General features: G+C 31.5%; 1 protein-coding gene across 1 annotated transcript in view; it reads right to left on the bottom strand.

The window, feature by feature from the left end:
* Positions 1–19,014, bottom strand: part of LOC142317545 (MOXD1 homolog 1-like) — a 175,304-nt gene that overhangs the window by 25,081 nt on the left and 131,209 nt on the right. Inside the window, exons 2-6 of the mRNA XM_075354104.1 lie at positions 14,101–14,250; positions 12,777–12,977; positions 9,748–9,834; positions 5,256–5,439; positions 2,715–2,816 (exon numbers count right to left, since the gene is read on the bottom strand). Coding sequence (XP_075210219.1) covers positions 2,715–2,816; positions 5,256–5,439; positions 9,748–9,834; positions 12,777–12,977; positions 14,101–14,250 — 724 coding nt within the window. The remainder of the gene's footprint in view (positions 1–2,714; positions 2,817–5,255; positions 5,440–9,747; positions 9,835–12,776; positions 12,978–14,100; positions 14,251–19,014) is intronic.

The raw sequence follows: 19,014 nt of genomic DNA, 5'->3' as shown, positions 1-19,014 counted from the left end.
AGCACAGCGCGCTGCAATTGTTAGGTTGAGGTTAGGTTGAGATTCGTTTGATACCTATGTTGAAGAAAATACTTTTCTTAATAGATTCTTTTTCAATAGAATTAACAAAAAAACATAGGGGCACAGCTCGCCACTATTTAGATTCGTATCTGGTTGAATACATGTGGCGATCGGCGGCCGGTGATAACCTATTCAACGAACTCCTCGACAACACATTAAATTTTGGTTCTCTGTTCAAGCACAAAAGTAGTTTACAGGACCGTTCCCTCGGATGCGGCATTGGTGGATGGCTTTAGCAGAGGAAGAAATGATTAAGACGTTGGATGAGACATGATGGCGACATCTGGCTGAAGATTGGTTGCTTCCTAATCGGAGTTGAGTCTCCTGGGGAGTTTGCAGAGATAATAGTGGACGAACGTAGGCTTTATCGAGTGACACACTCGACCGAGACGAAAACGCGTTTATTGGTGGAGTGTGAAACTCGACAGGTTACAAAAGCGTTCAAGGGCCAGGTGGAGGGCCTACCAGCGAAGCAGAGGACGGGACCATGTACGCTCCGAGGATTTACGACGGGAGTATCTAACAACTAGGGCGGCTTTCAGGTTAGCCATTAAACAGGCGAAGAGGAGGTGTTGGAGGGAACTGTGCGACAGTGTTGACGGAGACTCGTAGGGCCGGAGATACCGGGTTGCGACTGAAAGGTTTTGCCAGTCGCTGCCGGTTCTGACAGAGGAGGCGGGCCAGTAAGAGCACTGTTCTCGAACGGTGAAGACCGCCTGCGGGAAGAGATCGTGGTTGATGACATTCCGCCCTTTCGGGTCGAGGAGCTAGTCTGGACCTGTTGAGACTGCACAAGAGTCCAGGCACGGATGACATACCTGTCGAAGTATTCCGCATCTTAGTGGAGGAGACACCGGCGGAGATCCTCAGAGAATTTAATAATATGCTGCGCCTTGGTTCCTTTCCGAAAAATTTGAAATTGTCGAGGTTAATCTTGGTGAAGAAACCCGGTACGGTGGAGACGCCCACTTGGTATAGCTCCATTATTAATACCTTTACGAAGCTTTTTGAGAGGATGCTCATGCCAGGCTCCGTGAGGAGATTATGATGAATGGAGGGCTGTACGGAAAACAATATGGCCTTTCGACCTGGGCGGTCAACGGTCGCTGTAGTCGACGTGGTGATGAAGTTTGTGGTTGCAGCAGTGGCGGGCACTTGGAACACGTAGGATTCCGGTGGTGGTACTCCTACTGTTGACGACAAAGTTCTCCTTACCATCCAGTAACGCTCTTGGCTGCGATTGGCAAGGATTTTGATCTTCCCCTGGTCGACTTAATTATGTATTAGATATTTTTCCGGACATATTGGGGACATTTAATAGCTTATGGTGACCCTCTGCCCTGTTTAAGATGCAGAAGCTTAAGTGTACAGGAAATGAATTAGAAGTGCTCTCAAGTTATTTCAGCCATCGAACCGTTTCCCTGCGTGATGGCGGCTCGGAGGTTCGTAAGACCTTAACTAAAGGATGCTCTCAGGACAGTGTTCTGAATCCCCTTCTTTGGATCAAAGAATTCGATTCCATGTTGCGTTTAAGGTTGCCATGTGGTTGTCGTGTCGTCGCTTACGCTGACGACGCCCTGCTACTGATTGAAAGGGATTCGCTTAACGAGGTAGAGTTCCGAGCTGCTCATGCTTGTGAGACACTCCGACTGCGGAGTTTCCAAAATAAGATGATTTTCAGCCCAGAAAAAACCATAATGATGTTGCTTACGGGCCGATTGGCTGCTTCCCGACGACAAGACAAGCCTCTGACGACTTCTTCTGCTGAATTGAGAAGATGGTGGTGAAGCACTTGAATCCTAGGACAGATAACCTACACATCATCAGCTTGAAGGAGAACCCCAAAGGATTGAGGATCTTGGCAGGAGATAGTGATACTGAAACTAAGATTGCTGCGTGCCTGGGGATACAAGGCCTAGCCATACGTTCTGTGACGCTGAAGACTCACCGTTCGAGGCTAATAATTTACAACGTTCCTTGATTATTGGGTGATGAAGGATTTCTTGAGACGGTGCGGATGCAAAATACCAACTTGCCCGCGAAAGATTTCAACGACAAATTTAAGGTGGTGTTTCAGGCAGGGAAATGCAAAAGCCCGAATGCACATTATGTAATTGAATGTGATCAGAATCTGAGAAAAATGCTTGTACAAAAAGAGCACTTATTTGTAGACTTCTAGACTTCCAAGGTGAAGGACTTTATAAGAGTGAGCAGATGCTTTAAGTAATTGGGGCTTGGCCATATAGCCAAATATTGTAAAGGCAAGGAGTTATGTTCTCATTGCGGGACAGAAGGACATATTGTGAGTCCATGTCCTGATAAGTCGAGTGGGGCACCTCCCACATGCGTTAAATATAAGCGGTTGCGGAAACCGGCAGGGCACCTAAGCCTTAGTGACTGCCCGGCTTATAAGTGGATGAAGGAGCTTTTACCATCATGTGGTTAAGCTTCGATTTGGACAATACCTAATTAAATCGATCAAAATATACATTTTTATATAAAATTTTAATCCAAGAAAAATTCAGCTATTCCTGAAAATTATGATTCATCATAAAATAAGCTTCTTGGTTTAATTTTATTGTAATCTAATAATAAAATCATGCAGAATTATAAAATATGCTTAATCAAATATGTTTCATATGTTACGTGCTTACCTTTTCTTAGTGTCGGATTGTCATAATGTATTTCTAACATAAAATATGTTGATCGATCATTTTCAGCTAAAGGTAAACCAACATGTTCTGGAAAAAATTCACCTGAAGAAAAGAAAGAAAATAATCAGCAAAAAGTTAATTGTCAAGTTTATTTTTTACACTTAAAATGAAAACAATAATCTCTCTCCATGAAGAGTAAGTAATATTGTCACCCTTAATTCTTCATCTTCTAATAAATTAAAATAAAAACTACTATACATGTAATTTAGAGCTAAGTAAATTGTGAAAGTAAACAATTATAGCTGTTATGCAGTTGCAAAATGTAATATTCACTTTTGGTGAAGTATTAGGTAAAACTAGATTAAAGAGAAAAATATAATTTCTCTTGGAATTTTAGGCAGAAATCTCTTCTTCAAAAGCATTGTGTGATACTCAATTGCCATAATACACCTAATGAGACAACAGTTTGTAAATTGATCAAGAAATTTAAAACAAAAACTTTGACAACATTAACATAAGTTCAGCAACATTAAAATACCTGAGTGCTCATGTTCTAATGGGTTTGTTGAGAATAACACCATTACAAATGAAATTGTTGATATAAGTAAAAAAAGGTTTATTTATCGTTGCTCACAACAATTAGGCATTAATTACAAGAAGCTCCTTGCAATGAATTTTGAAATATCTCCACAAGCATGGGCACAAAATTCAGTCAAGTCAATAATTGAAATAACCTGGTCATTTGCAACAGAGAGAGTCCGATGAATACTTTTAGAGAAGCAAAATGCAGATACAATTTTTTTTTTAATTTTCTTTGTTGGCAAGGTACATATAAACTTGAATGGCTTCATTAACAAACAAAACTGCTGTATTTGGAGAACAGAAAACTCTTGAGAAATACTTGACATAACAATATACTTGCAACAAGTCTGTTTCATAAAGATTTTGGGCTAATGCAGTGTTTGGGCCATTTTTTTTTCAAGATGCAGATGGAAATGCTGTGATAGTGAATGGAGAATGTTACCACAAAATGGTTACTAATTTTTGTACCCTTATTTGAATAATATAAATATTGAACAGTTATGATTCAGGAGGATAGCACTACCAATTACACCAACAGTGAGATGATCGTTCATAAAAATAATATACATTGTGAAAAACATTAATATAAAACAGTTTATATTATACATTGCACAAAAAAAAAAATAAAATAATAATAATGAAACAGTACAATATGAAACAAAAATAATAAGTGACTTCAAATTTAAAAATGGAACATTATTCTTTTTTGTTAAAAATATTATAAATCATTCTGAAATTAGCCATTGCATTTAGTAAGTTTAATAAATATAAAACTTTAATTCAAATCCTAAACACTCTGATACTCTCAGATGAGAGTTATACTTTCTAAAAAAATCTTTCTGTGGTTTGTTACAAATACATTAAAATTTCTTAAAGGTATGAGAGTGATAATAACCAAAAGTTGGTTATACAGTTACTGTATTTAAACTAACACTGATTAAAATAAAAGTAATCAAATGATAGTTAGGTGAAGGGCGTTATTAACACTCTTTTGAGTGTAATATACTGAATAGCAGAAGCTACATGCAACATAAATTAATATGAGAGGTTGGTTTTCTCACTTCTTCTTCATGTGCCATGTTTGTTATCAAATGTCATCTGGGCAGTGTCATGTGCTATCTTGTTTGTCATGGCAATCATCTGGGCAGTTACAATTGAATGGAATAATGAGTTGGTTTGCCTACAAAATCACTCCTTTAATTGCTCAACCATAAAATTCCCTTTTGTCCTGGACCTCAGTTTTTCATGATTTTCCCTTTAAGTATGAAACATAGAAGATGTTCTTTGGATGTCTGGATATATAATCACATGTGCAAGGTCTCCAGTTTTTCCTCTTAACATTCTTAAGTAACCCTGTGCTAAAATCCATCATTTGAGTAGATCCTCAATGTGAACCTTATCTCTCTAACTAATCTTAACCAGACCACATCACAAAAACCTCAATTCTAATCTGTTCTCTCAGTTCTAATCTTTCTCTTCTTCTAGCTTAGACTTGCATTCTGGTTGCACTGGACCTTCCTCATTCACAGAAAAGCAGCACTTCAAGGAGATAAAACTTGATTCTTGTCCAAGAGAGATCTTACCAACACAAAGGCCTAGTAATGAATTCTGGATCTAATTACTAGCATATATTTACTTCATCTTTTTAACAATCAGTTGTAATCCATAACAGTCATTCACATCTTTCACTCTATTTAATATAACTACAATCTTTCTAAGCAATTAGCCATTAACACTGTTTCATGTATGCATTTTGAATTATTTGTACTATTCCCACTCACTCTTATTCCCTTTGAAACAGCATCCAAAACCTTAAGAATTTCCTCTGAATAAGTGTTTGTGTAATAAGTGTAATTATACACAAATGAATAATATTTGTAATTTCTATAAACCAATCAATAATTTTATTCATGCATACATACTCGTGTACCAAAGTTGAATAACGTAATGTCCGATTACCTTGTGATCCAATTGCCCAAGCCACTATTGGTGACAGACAAGCATCCCAGTCTTGCGGCATGTTCTGAGCATAACAAGTGCTTCCGTCATGGGTAGCATATTTCTCTAATGGTACACCCACACATTCATAAAGTAACATATGATGTACTAGCAATCCACTATTTGGTGAAAGTAATGGTTCATACTGCAAAACAAAGTGTAAACAGTATAAGTAAAGACAAATTTATAAATTAAATACCAACACATCTTTCAAGAGAACCAAATTTTTGGAAGCAATTTAAAACCATAAATCTAAAATAGTACACAGTAAAGAGGTTTTGTTAATAAAGCATAACTTTTTTATAAGTTGACTAGTTGTACCCGCCACGCTTCGCTGTGGCACATTATGGTTGCATGGATGAGAAATGAGAAACAAAACAAAGCATACATTTCATAGAAGTTTAATTTTGCAATACTTGTGGATATACAATATTTTTTGTTTTTCCACTGTCTGCGTAGATATAAAGGCTATCTGGTTTGCCGACTCGGGAACACGCACATGCAGTTGTCCATTGAGAAGCAATCCGCATCTAAATCTAAACCACACAATTCTAAAAATTGAACTTGAGCTTTATTGATTGTGATTGCAAATACCAATCGAATTGGGAATTGCAATCTTTTAAATTGAAATGGTGTATCGGTCGGGATCATGGGTATTCGAGGAATGAGGACATCTACACCTTTGAAAGGACCCGTTAAAATCGTTGCTTCCACTACGTTATTCATCAATTTATTAACTGCAAGTCGCGTGCCGTTGTAGAGTTTTGGCTGATTAATATTCCGCAACAGGTTAATTGGCACACCTATTTTCAATTTTAATATGTGTGGTGGCATCCCTGGCAGATCAAGTGAGTTTAAAAATTCCGTTGGATAATTAACAACTTCATCTGCTTCCATAACGGTGTCTATCGACTTGATGTAATTTTCTCACTTGCCTCCTCAATGCTGGATTGAATAACATTATTAAGTTGATAGGCGTTTGCATTAGCTAAGCACTTGTCTTCAATATTTATCAATGCTTCGTTGTAAATGCCTTCTGTAAATTCAGACAAAAGTGAATATTTAACCTAACAAAGAATTTTTTGGTCATTATGTAGGGATATTATTTTCTGTGTATTTGGTTATTTCGACTATTTTTGTTTGCATAGTCTTAAGTCTATCTGGGCTATAAAAAAGTTGGGTGTTTGAATTTATTTACTGTAAGTCATCCTTCTTGGTGGCTTTTCTTTTTGTTTTGGTGTTTTTTTGTTTTTTTTTTAATAAAATACAGATGTTTTAGCTGTTAAATATAATTCAAAGAAATTTGTTACTTAATCAGTTGTGATTTTGTTTACATTGGCAACGGCCATACGGGCTCTTTGTGATTGGTCGTTGTGTTTGACAGCGGCCATCTTGCATTGATCTGATTGGTTTTCCTTTATTTACATTTCCATCTGATTTATTAGCCTCTTATTTATTAAAAAACTGTACAAATTAAAAATAGATAGATAGATTTATTAAAAATAGATGAAAACAATATTTGATGCGGGTTATATATCGTGCTAATTTTTTTTTTATTGTTTTTTTTTTTTAATAAAATACAGATGTTTTAGCTGTTAAATACAATTCAAAGAAATTTGGTCGTTGTGTTTGACAGTGGCCATCTTGCATTGATGTGATTGGTTTTCCTTTGTTTACATTTCCAAATTAAAAATAGATAGATAGATTTATTAAAAATAGATGAAAACAATCTTTGATGCTGGTTATATATCGTGCTAAAATTTGAGCTCAATCGGTGCAGAACATTTTGAGTTTTTGAACCGTACACAAACGAACTTAACATTTATATATATATATATATATATATATATATATATATATATTTCTTCTGTCTGTGTGTATGTGACTGAACTCCTCCTAAACGGCTTGACTGATTTTGATGAAATTTTGTGTGTGTGATTAAGTTGATTCGAGAATGGTTTAGATTCACAATTTGGCCCGATAGAAAATGATTTTTAATTTATTTATGTGTTGTTGATCTTGGGATGGTTAAGGTTCACAATTGGGTTCGGTAGGCAGCACTGCGATCGCATTTAAAATTTTTTTTTAATTTTTGGCAATCAGTCAGACCCAATAGTTAGTGCTGCGATCGGATTCTAGGATTTTTTTTATTTTGTTGCTTTTTCGTATATCAGTTACTTGCGTCTTTAAAATAACATTTTAAAGTGTAATTAAAAAATACACATTGTGCAAATTTGTAAGGTGCAGTTGTTTTTTTGTATATATATTTTTTTTATTTTACAGTGCTTTAATTGTTTTATTAATTAAGCTATCACATGGTTATGAAACTTCAAAATTATTAAATAAAAAGAAAATGTAGTAGTTACTTTTTTAGAATGATCTTAAGTGAATATTAGTAGTAATGTGGATGAAAATTTATTAATTATACTAATTATTAATTTTATGATGTTTTGATTTTTTAATTCAATTTTCATCAGACATCTTACTATTTAGTGAAAATAAATATTAACCATACTACACATAATTAATCAATAAACCCATTACAATAATACAACAATCACAAACTGATAAGAGTCATATTAATGAAATTTCGTCCATATAAGTTACTTATATTTATGTGTTGTGTATATATTACAGAACAATGCCACATCAGGACAACATATGTTGGGTCCACTATTATGTATATATATATATATATATATATATATATATATATATATACAGTATACTACGATATCACAGCCCTGGTTTCCTTTTTGATACTATGATATTGCAGATAATACGCAATATAACAACAGCATGAAACCCAGAATTATACATTTACTATCACTGTTTCATTAAATTATAATCTATGGAGAAATAAGAGTGACTGATTTTATTTGTTTCACTAGTACTGTCACTATTTGAAATTCAAATGAGACCACATGACATCAATGACAATAATACACCTTCAGCATTTTACTTTTTTTCCCACTATAATAATATAAAATAAATATATATAAATGTAATATATAATGATATTAGTAACTTCACCAACAATGACTCAACATAAATAAATATATTAAGAAAATAACAATATGGATAAACATACAAAAATTTACAACTCTATTATTATTAAGCAGACTTTTAACAGTGACTTGTTGCTGCATCAGTGATAGGCAATCCAGATTAAATAGAGGCTATTATTATATTAGCTACTTTTTTATTTTTTTCAAAAGCAAGTTATTTTGTAAAGTTTGAGCCATTCTAATAATCCGTTAAAAAAACAATAGTATCCTTTTTTTCAATAAGAAAGAAATAGATTAGAAAAGATTAGATTCATCCCTTACATAACAGCATGCTGTTCATATTATAACTTAACTGAAGACTAAATGACAAGAAACTTATATACACTGACTGAGCATTAGATTAATTTGCAGACCAGTTACCAAAAAAATATAAGAATTTTATTTTAATTACAGCAGTAGAATAAAGCGTTTTTATTACTGCAAACTCTTATTTATCAAAAGGATACAAAATCTTAAAACAACCCTTCCATTGTTTACTATTACCATAAATTTTATCATTATCCATATTCAAAATTCTTTTAACTGGGCCCAGTAATCCTCTTTATTTTTACCTTTTCAAGTACCACAAATCCATTTTCCTACCTGAGTTAACTGCTTTACCAGTCCCACCCTCATAATTTTTTCTATCTTATCCTATTCTTTTCTCTGGTCACCTTTTACTCTCCTTCAACCACCTCCATCCTTTTGCTCTTTTGTATCCTCTATTCCATCCTGCTCAAATAGCCATATAATTTTTAACTGCTTCTCTCATTCCTCTCCAGCAGTATTTTCACAGTGTCTGATTTACAACATTTGTTAGATATGCAATCCATATTTTATGTAGAATATATACTTATAATACATTTGTTGCAAGGTTCTAAATAAAAGGAGTATTTTGGTATGACTCTGTACAAGTGAAGATCAAAATTGTTAGATATATCACAAGATACATCAGTCTTCTATCTGAATTATTAGTCTCACTTTATTAGAACAATTAGTCACTTCCTAAAACTGTATTCAACCATATTCAACCACACTGTTGTAAATACTGAAAGTGCATGACAGAGGAATATATTATTATTATGCATTTACATGTACATTATTATTATGCAGCATGCAAATAGTTTATATTTTTACTATAATGTAGACCTGAATTCTTTAACATTGTTACAACAATGAGTGTCCAGGGTAAACCAGCTTATGTAGCCTTTGACACTACTAGATGTTAACAATTTCATTGTTTTGAATTAATTAAAATTAAAAAGAATTTTACAAGAAATTTTTGTAATTTCAATTAGATAATATGATTAATAATTAAAATTTTTCTTAATTACAAACAAAAATAATAACAAAATATCATTTAGCATAACAAAATAATAATAATAAAAAAGTGAATTCGATCTTACTCCAATCATGTGATGTTTCTTTCCCAAGGGTGGGACTTTAAATATTTTGCACCAGTAATACGTGTCCATATTGTCAGGAACTGCAAACTGCAAACAAGACTGTTAATTAAAAACCTTAAGTTAAAATTTATGATTTACAAAAAATAGTGTTTCATAATAACAACTCCACTTATATGTAACAAGTACTTTTTAATTTAAAATTATTAATATATTAAATATATTTTATGATGAAATCACTTTGTTATCATTTTAATTCCCAACTGATTTTGCTATAACCCAGTTCTCAATGAATGCATCATATTTCCCAGAATACTTTTTTTTAAATAATTAACATAAATTGAAGTTAAGTGGTCTCAAATTTATACAGGTATTCTACTAATATTAGTCACACAAATGATACTTAACAAGTTATAGAAAAAATATAAATTAATAAATATTTATTCCTCTTTTTTAAGAATGTTTAAAACTGTTATAATGATGGAAGAATATAAAAAATAATGTTTTTAAATCAAATTTATATCAAAACCAAAAATCTTTTTTAAAAATTATAGTTTTAAAAGTAGAAGTTATGTGAGATTTAGTTAGCCTCCACAAACATTTTATTTGTGTCATATCAGCAATCGCTGCAGAGTAGCAGCAATGGCTGTAGTTCAAAATGAGAGTGCAGGCAAAAATAAATAAATCTATTATTCTGATTGGCGCATATAATCAGTATGTACTGGAATGGGTGTATATGGTACCCATAAAAGATATGGTTAGATATTTTTTTAAAAATGAGTTGTCCTTTTGGATCCATTTGACTGGAGGATGGATCAAGCTGTAATTTTTTAAGGAGCAGTGACTATTGCTTATTCATAAATATAAAAAAAAAACAGTAAGTTAACATTTTTAAATTTTCAAAAATCAGCCTACATGATTCATGCTGATGGATCTGATAGCTAATCTTTGTATCTTGAAAATGCATTCTAACTTTTTGAGAAAGTGCCAAGAGTTGACATTAAACTTAAGACAAGAATACATGTAGAAACAATAAACATTTAATAATGACAAGCTTAGTGTTTAATTACAACACTTCAATGCAAAACACTATGAATTGATTTTGTTGGAAACAAGCTCAATTTGATAATCTCAAGAGAACATGCCATCTAATAAAACTACAAGGAATTTTGCATTACCGGCACCAGAGACAATACTAATATCAATAATGGGAATTCTGTCCATACGATCAGCAACATTACATCTAAGAAGCATTGCAGTCCCTTCTTAGGTTTTATTTATATTTAAAATTAGATAATTACAAAATAATTGATATCCAGTGAATAAATTATTGAACTGACCAGTAGAAAATTCAAGCTCTTTTAAATAATTTTCTTCAGATATAGACGTAGTTGTTATCTACAAAGAGGATAACAATGAACAGTTCAAGATTTTGAACTGGTCATTAATGACCAGATATGACACAAATAAAATGTTTGTGGAGGCTAACTAAATCTCACGTAACTTCTACTTTTAAAACTATAATTGAACAGGTCATTAATAAGTCATAAGAGAAGCAAGAGACTGAGGCATTTCTCTGGGACACTGCGTTTTACTTCTTGAATTGAAGACTGATACTTTACATGTGTATTTTTATCAAAAGATGAAATTTCAATTGCATGTTCAATTGCAGGTGGTAAGATATGAATTTGAAAAAATTGTACTCGCATGTAATGCTATTTAAGGAAATGATAATTAAGGAGGTTAACCTCAGAATAAATTCAATTTTATTATTCAGTTCAGTCAGATTTTTAAGTTTGTTAAACTAAACTTAGAAATTACATAATCAACATGACTATTAATAACTTAGAATATAATAATTACTCATTACTTTTAATGTACATAGATTAAACAAACATAAATTACTAAATAATTATGAAAAATCACATTTTTGAAAAATTTCTTCTAACTGATACGGCAATTTAATAATGTTACTCAGGTCACCCATTTCTGTCACAATGTGTAATCTGTTAGGATGCATACAAATCTGTACATTTTTAAAAATAAATAGATGGAGACAAAAAATAGCATATATTGTGTATGCTTGACCTATAGTACAGGCTTATTAATAATTTTAGCAACCATTAAACTTCATTGGTCATCCACTTCTTAGGATACTCTGTAACTTTTTTTCATTAATGCAGCTTATAATGTGATATTTTATTCAAGTACTTTTCAATGATAATAACAAAATAAAAATCTATAAAAGAAAATGTTGACATACCTCGAAATATATCATTTAATTCTGTATTACCTTTACATTTAACTGCAAATTTAAAATTATCAAAAATGTGTGTTGTAACAGACATGCTTTTCTTTACTATAAACAGTTTTAGTACTCTCCTTTATTAACAGACTTTGGTTTAAAATACCTGTAAGGGGGCATATTAGAAAACGCAACACATTAGAACAGTTTGAAATATACATACACACCCACCCACCTACAGCTTAAAAATACCTTTTGTAGATACTGGATTAGATGGTAAATTTCTTTTCATTACATCCTGGTGTCTTGAATCACCTGAAATATCTCAAAGAATCCTGAAAACTGAAAATAAAGAAACTAAATTTTAATAGCCAAAGCCATGTTTAATAAACTGGTCAACAAACTAAAAAATAATCAGGCACAATTCACTAATGGTAGTGATTTATTGGTAGCTAGTGACCACAGCAGTCAATGCCAATTAGAATTAGTTTAAAAAATATAATCTATATATGCTTTAAACCAGCAACAATTAAATGTCACATACATCATATAGAAGTACAAGGTGGAAAATGTTTTTTCCTATAACTATTTTAATGGTTATTGCCTCTCTACCAGTATTATTACCATCTTATTACAACTATTCAAAATAAAATTCCATTAATACAGAATAGGTATATTAGAGAATATGTATATTTATAGAGAGAGAGAGAGAGAGAGAGAGAGAGATTGAGAGAGAAAGATTTAGTAGAAAGATTAATCTACAATTGTGTAGATAAATTATAATTACATTATCAAGTGTTATATCCCAATATCTCATATTTTCTTTGTCTGGATGATTAATTGCTGACTTAACAGTTAAATGAAGACTGCGAGTTCCAAGCCATTTCTTTTCATCTTGTAATAATAAATCTGACATTTTTTCAATCATATCACTTTCTGAGACTGGATCTTTATCTTGCACTGTCCAATGAATGTGAACTGTATCTGGCTGAAAATGAAAAAGAATAGATAAATTTTTCATATGTTTGAAGTAGATGAATGTGTTAATGAATTTACAATTTTTTTTTTTAAATTTTCATTAATCTAATTAGCAACAGAAGTATTAATTAGTAACACAATATACTCTTTGTAATCTGAATACTACAGAAATCCTAATTTAAATGCTTTTTAGCAATAACATCAGTTTTTTATCCACCAACTTCCAGTAATACTGCATAAATGCCATCTGTGTGCCTAAATAAATAAATAATTATCCATTAAATATTTGAAGGTTCTTAGTAGCTAGGTTAAACAATGCATATATAACAATTTTTTATATCTGCTTTTCTAAATGACAACTGTTGTCTTTCCTAGGAGAGTGAAAGAGAAGAGTAATGAAACAGAGGTTCCTGTCACCAAGCTACCATTTTTCCATATGAACACATGATCTCTCTTCATTTCTTTTGTCATATAATGTTTCCAGTCTGTCTTTCAGCACTTACATGTTAGATACTTCACTCTTTCACAAATTACTCCATTTTTTAAGCTTAATCTTTGTTTCTGAGACTGTTCTCCTAACATTGTACAGTATCATCCCTTTCAAGCTGATAATAACATATTGGTTTTCAATAATCTTATTTTTATAATTTTCTCCTCAGTCATTTTAATTACAAAAATTGTTTAAAATATAAATTAAAATAAAAAGTAACACAAAAACATATGGAGATGAAGTAGAAATAGCACCTTGACAGTCATCAGTTAGTGATTAATTCAATTTCATTGCAAAGCTCAATTTACTTACTAAATTTTATAGCTAATGGAAAAGTCATCCTACTGTTGACAATACACTTGTTAAGTTACAAATTTTTTTAAAAATCTGATAATTGTGATATTTTTTAACTCGGTTTTTTAAATTATGTTACACTTAAAAACTGTGAAAACTGAGTGATTTACTCAATGAAGATTCATTTTGTAAAATATATCAAAGAATAAAAATTAAAGAAAATAAAAGTAACCTTTTTGAGAATTTTTACCAAAGATTCCCTTGCATTAATAAAATAACTCATCTTGTAACTGACAACAAGCCAAGTAATTCTAAACACAGACATAAACAAATAAGAATATTTACTTACACCAAGTACCACATCATTGTCATCACAAGTGTTCCAGTTTCTGTGAAATAAAAGCACAGTATGTGTTTCATTCTGAAGACCTTTCACAAGTTCATAACTCTGTACAGAATCTACTAATGGTGTTTCATTCTTCTCAACTCCATGAAAATCCTGAAAAAAAAACAAAGTAAATATTTTATTACAGTCATTAATAGAAAGTTGAGCAGAAACCGACATACTGAAATATACATCTTACAATTCATAGTAAAATGACAAAATTTCAAAGATGTTTAATATAGTATACAGAATAGTACAATATCATACAGTTTACAATTATTTCCATTTACATTGAATACACATTTTACTGTCCCAGTTTTGACATTAAGATTTAATTAGTGATATTGTTTTTCAGATCTGACTGGGCTGAAATTAGATAAGATCAATCGATAAACACAGAGGTTACAACTGAGGTTCTTTTAAAACAATATAATATGAGATTTAAAAAAAGCTTTATTCTTGCATACAAAAAACCTAACAAAAATAATTGATTTATGAATAAATTTTTTTTATATTTAGACAAGAATTAATGGAAAATTGTAATAAAGGTAGCAATTGTATTATCCCTTTACTGTGATCTCATCTCACACTATTGTTCCCTAAATCTCCCTACATACACATGCAGTATTCATTAAATAATCCTAATCTTATGTTTTCCTATATTGTAATCCATACTACTATGACACCAGTCTGCGTGACAATGTGGCAACATCCTTACCTTTCAGAAATTTTTGGGTTCAAGACTCAGATAAACTTAGCATTTTTCATTTGCCACAAAATTCATCTCATCATATAAAAGATTGTAGGAAAATGGCAGTTGTAATTTAGGCATTAGCTTGAATAAATAAATACTTTTAAAATGTTTTTAAACTGGGGTTATACACACCCCCCCTGCTATGTGTCCGAATCGTTGACACTTAAAACATATCATCGGCTGCAGAATAAATGCTCGTACATCAAGCCGATGGATGCCAGCTCGTACCTTCTCAGAAAGATTCGGCCTATTAAATGTTAAAACATGCGAGGCCGAAGGAACAACTTCACCATTTCTTCGCATGGTTAGTCTGCAACACTGAGTCACTCCCTGACTCGACATTTCTTGTACTATTTCTTCTTCTGTACAATTAAGAAGATCGCGACAAACAACAACTCCTCTGGATGAGTTCAGTGTGCTATGCGGTTGAACAGAAACCGCAAATTCATCGATCTTCTTCAACGCCTGGACTTTCTGGCTTTGCACGTCGTTGATAGTTTTGACGTGCAATCCATTAAAAGTCTTTCGAATTTCTTTAACGGGACCACCAGCACAATTTGTAATTTCTCTTGCCTTTAAGAATGTACTAACTTTTTGGAAGTTTCCATTCTCCTTTGTAATAATTAAAAATCTTGGCTTAGGTACACTATAGCCAAATAAGCTTTTACGTAAGTCTTTACTGATTCTATCAGCTTTTTTCTTGATTTTGTCACACTCTTTGCTCTTTTTCCTCTTCGCTTGTGGCGAGTCGGAGGATTCTAAACGAGGGTGTTTACGTGCACCCTCTGCCACGTTTGATTGTTCAATATTCATGAACTGTTGATCCCTTCTGCAGCAAGGCTAGCCGCCGGGGTACACCCCCACTCCAGGGCTACTAACCTTGGAGGTCTGATCCGGTACTCCCGTGGAACCGGCATATGTCCTGGCAGAGAGCGGATGCGCAGTCTCTGCACTGACTCCAGGCTCCTACTCACCGAAGCTTTCAGAGCTCCCATGCACCGACATACATGGGCACCATTGTTACATGCTTGCCATCGCAGGGGGCATGTGGACAACAGAAGGGTCTCCGTTACACCTGCAATAACATTGACCCTGGCCGCCACATCGCCAGCTCTGAGTGGTATGAGTCCATTTCCAAAATCGTTTATTATTCCATTTCCTGCAGGTAGCCGAAAAATCCAGTCCATATTAAAAAATTTTTCCATATCATGGAAAAATGCATGATATATTAAATGCACTACTGTTGCTGTTAGTTTCTCTCAAGTGGATTTTAGATTTGTACTTAGAATAAGTTTTCAAAAGAAAAATTAAATTTTTATAATAATTCTACCATAATTTAAAAGTTGATGTTTTATTGGGCATATTGAAAAATTGTTCTATTTACTTTGCTAAGGATTTTGGTTTTGTCAAATATTTTCTAGGTTACCTGGGAATGTTAGATTGCAGAGTTTGTTGACCAGCAATGTTTAACGTTGCTGACAATGGTTTCTTTTAAGAAAAATAGAATACACTACAAGAAAACTATTTGAGCACTTCTTTGTAAAGTATATTAGCGGTTTTAACCCTTCAATAGTGAGAATAGCCACAAAATTGCAGTATGTGAGCTCATTCTGGGACAAGCCACCTAAAACTTCCCATGAGAGAAGCAATCTTTGAGCAAATCAATTGACACTACTTCAGAGTCTGCCATTAGGACTTGTTGGTAACCATAATAATCAGCTTTAAGGGAAACTGAAGACTTTTGAATTCAAAAGGATACTTTGATCATGGAATAAGTTGGGCAAAAAAGTATCAATACGTTTCATTAAATTTGAACAATAAAATACATAGAGAAAGTAGACTGTAGTTGTATTCTAGAATACAATCATTATCTTATACATATCGTTGAAATTAAAAATTCATAAACATAATTTTGCTTCACCTTGCCACCAAATTGTAATTTTTGAAAAATGGTGAAATATATGACTTTTTTTTAGAAAAAAAATCTAAATACCAATTTTCACAAATTTAACACCTTCAGTTCCTGACGTATAGAATTTTCCTTAAAATTTTCCCCTCTTTTTACACCCCATTTTCCAAAACTCTTCCTTAGTAAATACCTATTACAAAAAGAATGTACCAGAAATTAAACATAGGTAAATGTACCAACTAAGGATAAGTGGTTTGGATTGTACTTTGATGACTCAGTTGTCAGGACACTATTATAAAATACATTTTAAATTTTATAATATAAACCACCTAATATAGAATATTGAAATAAGACATGTTACCTTAATTTTATCATGTAAGTACATTTGCAGGATCCCATATCCTCATTCATGATTAAATTAATTAACAATACTAAAATAAACTAAATATATTAAAATAAACGTAGTTTATTTTAATATATTTAATATGTAGTTTAATTAAATAATTCATTTATGACTGAGGATGTGGGATCTGCAATTAAATTATATTTATTAGATAGAAGTTAATTTCACTATTTGTTGAACTCCTTCAACTGAAATTAAAATGTAATTATCTTCATCAAAGTAAAGTAATTTATAGTGACTAAGAATGATTTAAAACTAATGTTTAGGAAGAAGTAGATTGACTGTAATACTGAAACAAAAAAATTAAAACTATGAAAATATTTTATGACAATACTGTATGTTACTGTATGACATCTGTATGTTAACTACTGCAGATTTTTAATTTACAACTATTACCTACAACAAAACTTTATCAATTAGAGTTTTAATTGCATAGCATTAATACCTGACTTCAGCATTAACTTGAAGTATTTTGTATAACAACAGGTAATAAAATCATTACTATAAATTGCTAAAGTAATTGCCTCATCTAACTTTTTTTAAAAGTAAAATCTTGTGAAAACTAAAAGTTTTTTGCTCATAAAAATTGTATAACATTTTTTCATGTTTCTTTAGCTAGACAATACATTTGGCAGAAGGTTGTTCACTTTAAAGAATAGCATTGCAAATTACCTGTACATGTTGGTATTCACATGATTTTAACTCTGCAATAAAAAAAAATAAAAATCAAATAAAAAACTACGACCCACAGGTAATAACAGTGCACTATTATAATTTGCCAGTTTTGTATTAGAAAACCATTTAAAATAATTTAATTATACACAATATTAATCTAATTACGTAACTGAAAAAGTTTAGTAAATAGAAATAATATTTTATAATTAGAATTTATAAAAAAAATATTTTCCTCTTTTTCTTTTTTTTTACAAACAAAGGTAAAAATTAAATAATTATTATTATTATTAATTCTTATTATAAAATAGATTATTAATTTAAATAAAATATCAAACTAATCATTATTATCATTAAATCAAGAGAAAAAAAAATATTAAAAACAGAGAGAGTACCATTAAAAATATGCCGAAGATGTTGTCAGCGTATTAGTCTTTTACCTGTACGTTCCAGATTATTCAAAAAACCTCTATTTAAATGTTCAACATCCCATGATAATGACAAGAAAATATTACCAAATTGCTTTGATATATCATATTCTACCATTTAATAAATCCAATGAATAGTTGATTGAGCCTGTTACTGAGTTTTATAACTTAAACATAGTCAGTTCAACTTTCTTTGATATTTAACAAATTTTCTACAGTTTGGCACAGAAAGGGATAAGAATTAATCTTATTTAATCATATTATAATATAATATTATATAATCATAATATAAGATTAAACAATTTTATTGTTTAGATTATATGAGAAAATGGTGTTAAGAATATTAAGAGTTGGGCCATTCTTGGTGGATTTATAGGTGTAAATATTTCCCTGTCATAATTGGTGAATTGGCTAATTCACTTTATGTTGTTCATACCACTTATCTTAAATAAACATTAAGTATGACTGGCAAAAGAGATGACATGTAAAAGGTTATTTATTTAGTTGTAAGTAATATAAAACAAATAAAAAAGATATCAAGTAGTCTCCCTGTTCATATCAGTTGTGAATTTTTTTTTTAATAAAATTATCACATCCCAAAATTTAACCAGTTTTGATGTAAAAAATAAATTTAAAGATCCAGTATAACTTAATTTAATAAAATGTTTGTTATCTGATTTTGTACTCAAAATGGTTACGATCAGAAAACTAA

This window comes from Lycorma delicatula, chromosome 1 (assembly GCF_047948215.1).
Source record: "Lycorma delicatula isolate Av1 chromosome 1, ASM4794821v1, whole genome shotgun sequence".
Classification (NCBI taxonomy): Eukaryota; Metazoa; Arthropoda; class Insecta; order Hemiptera; family Fulgoridae; genus Lycorma; species Lycorma delicatula.
The sequence above is the reverse complement of the archived record's forward strand: the minus strand, read 5'-3'. Positions and strand labels throughout refer to the sequence as shown.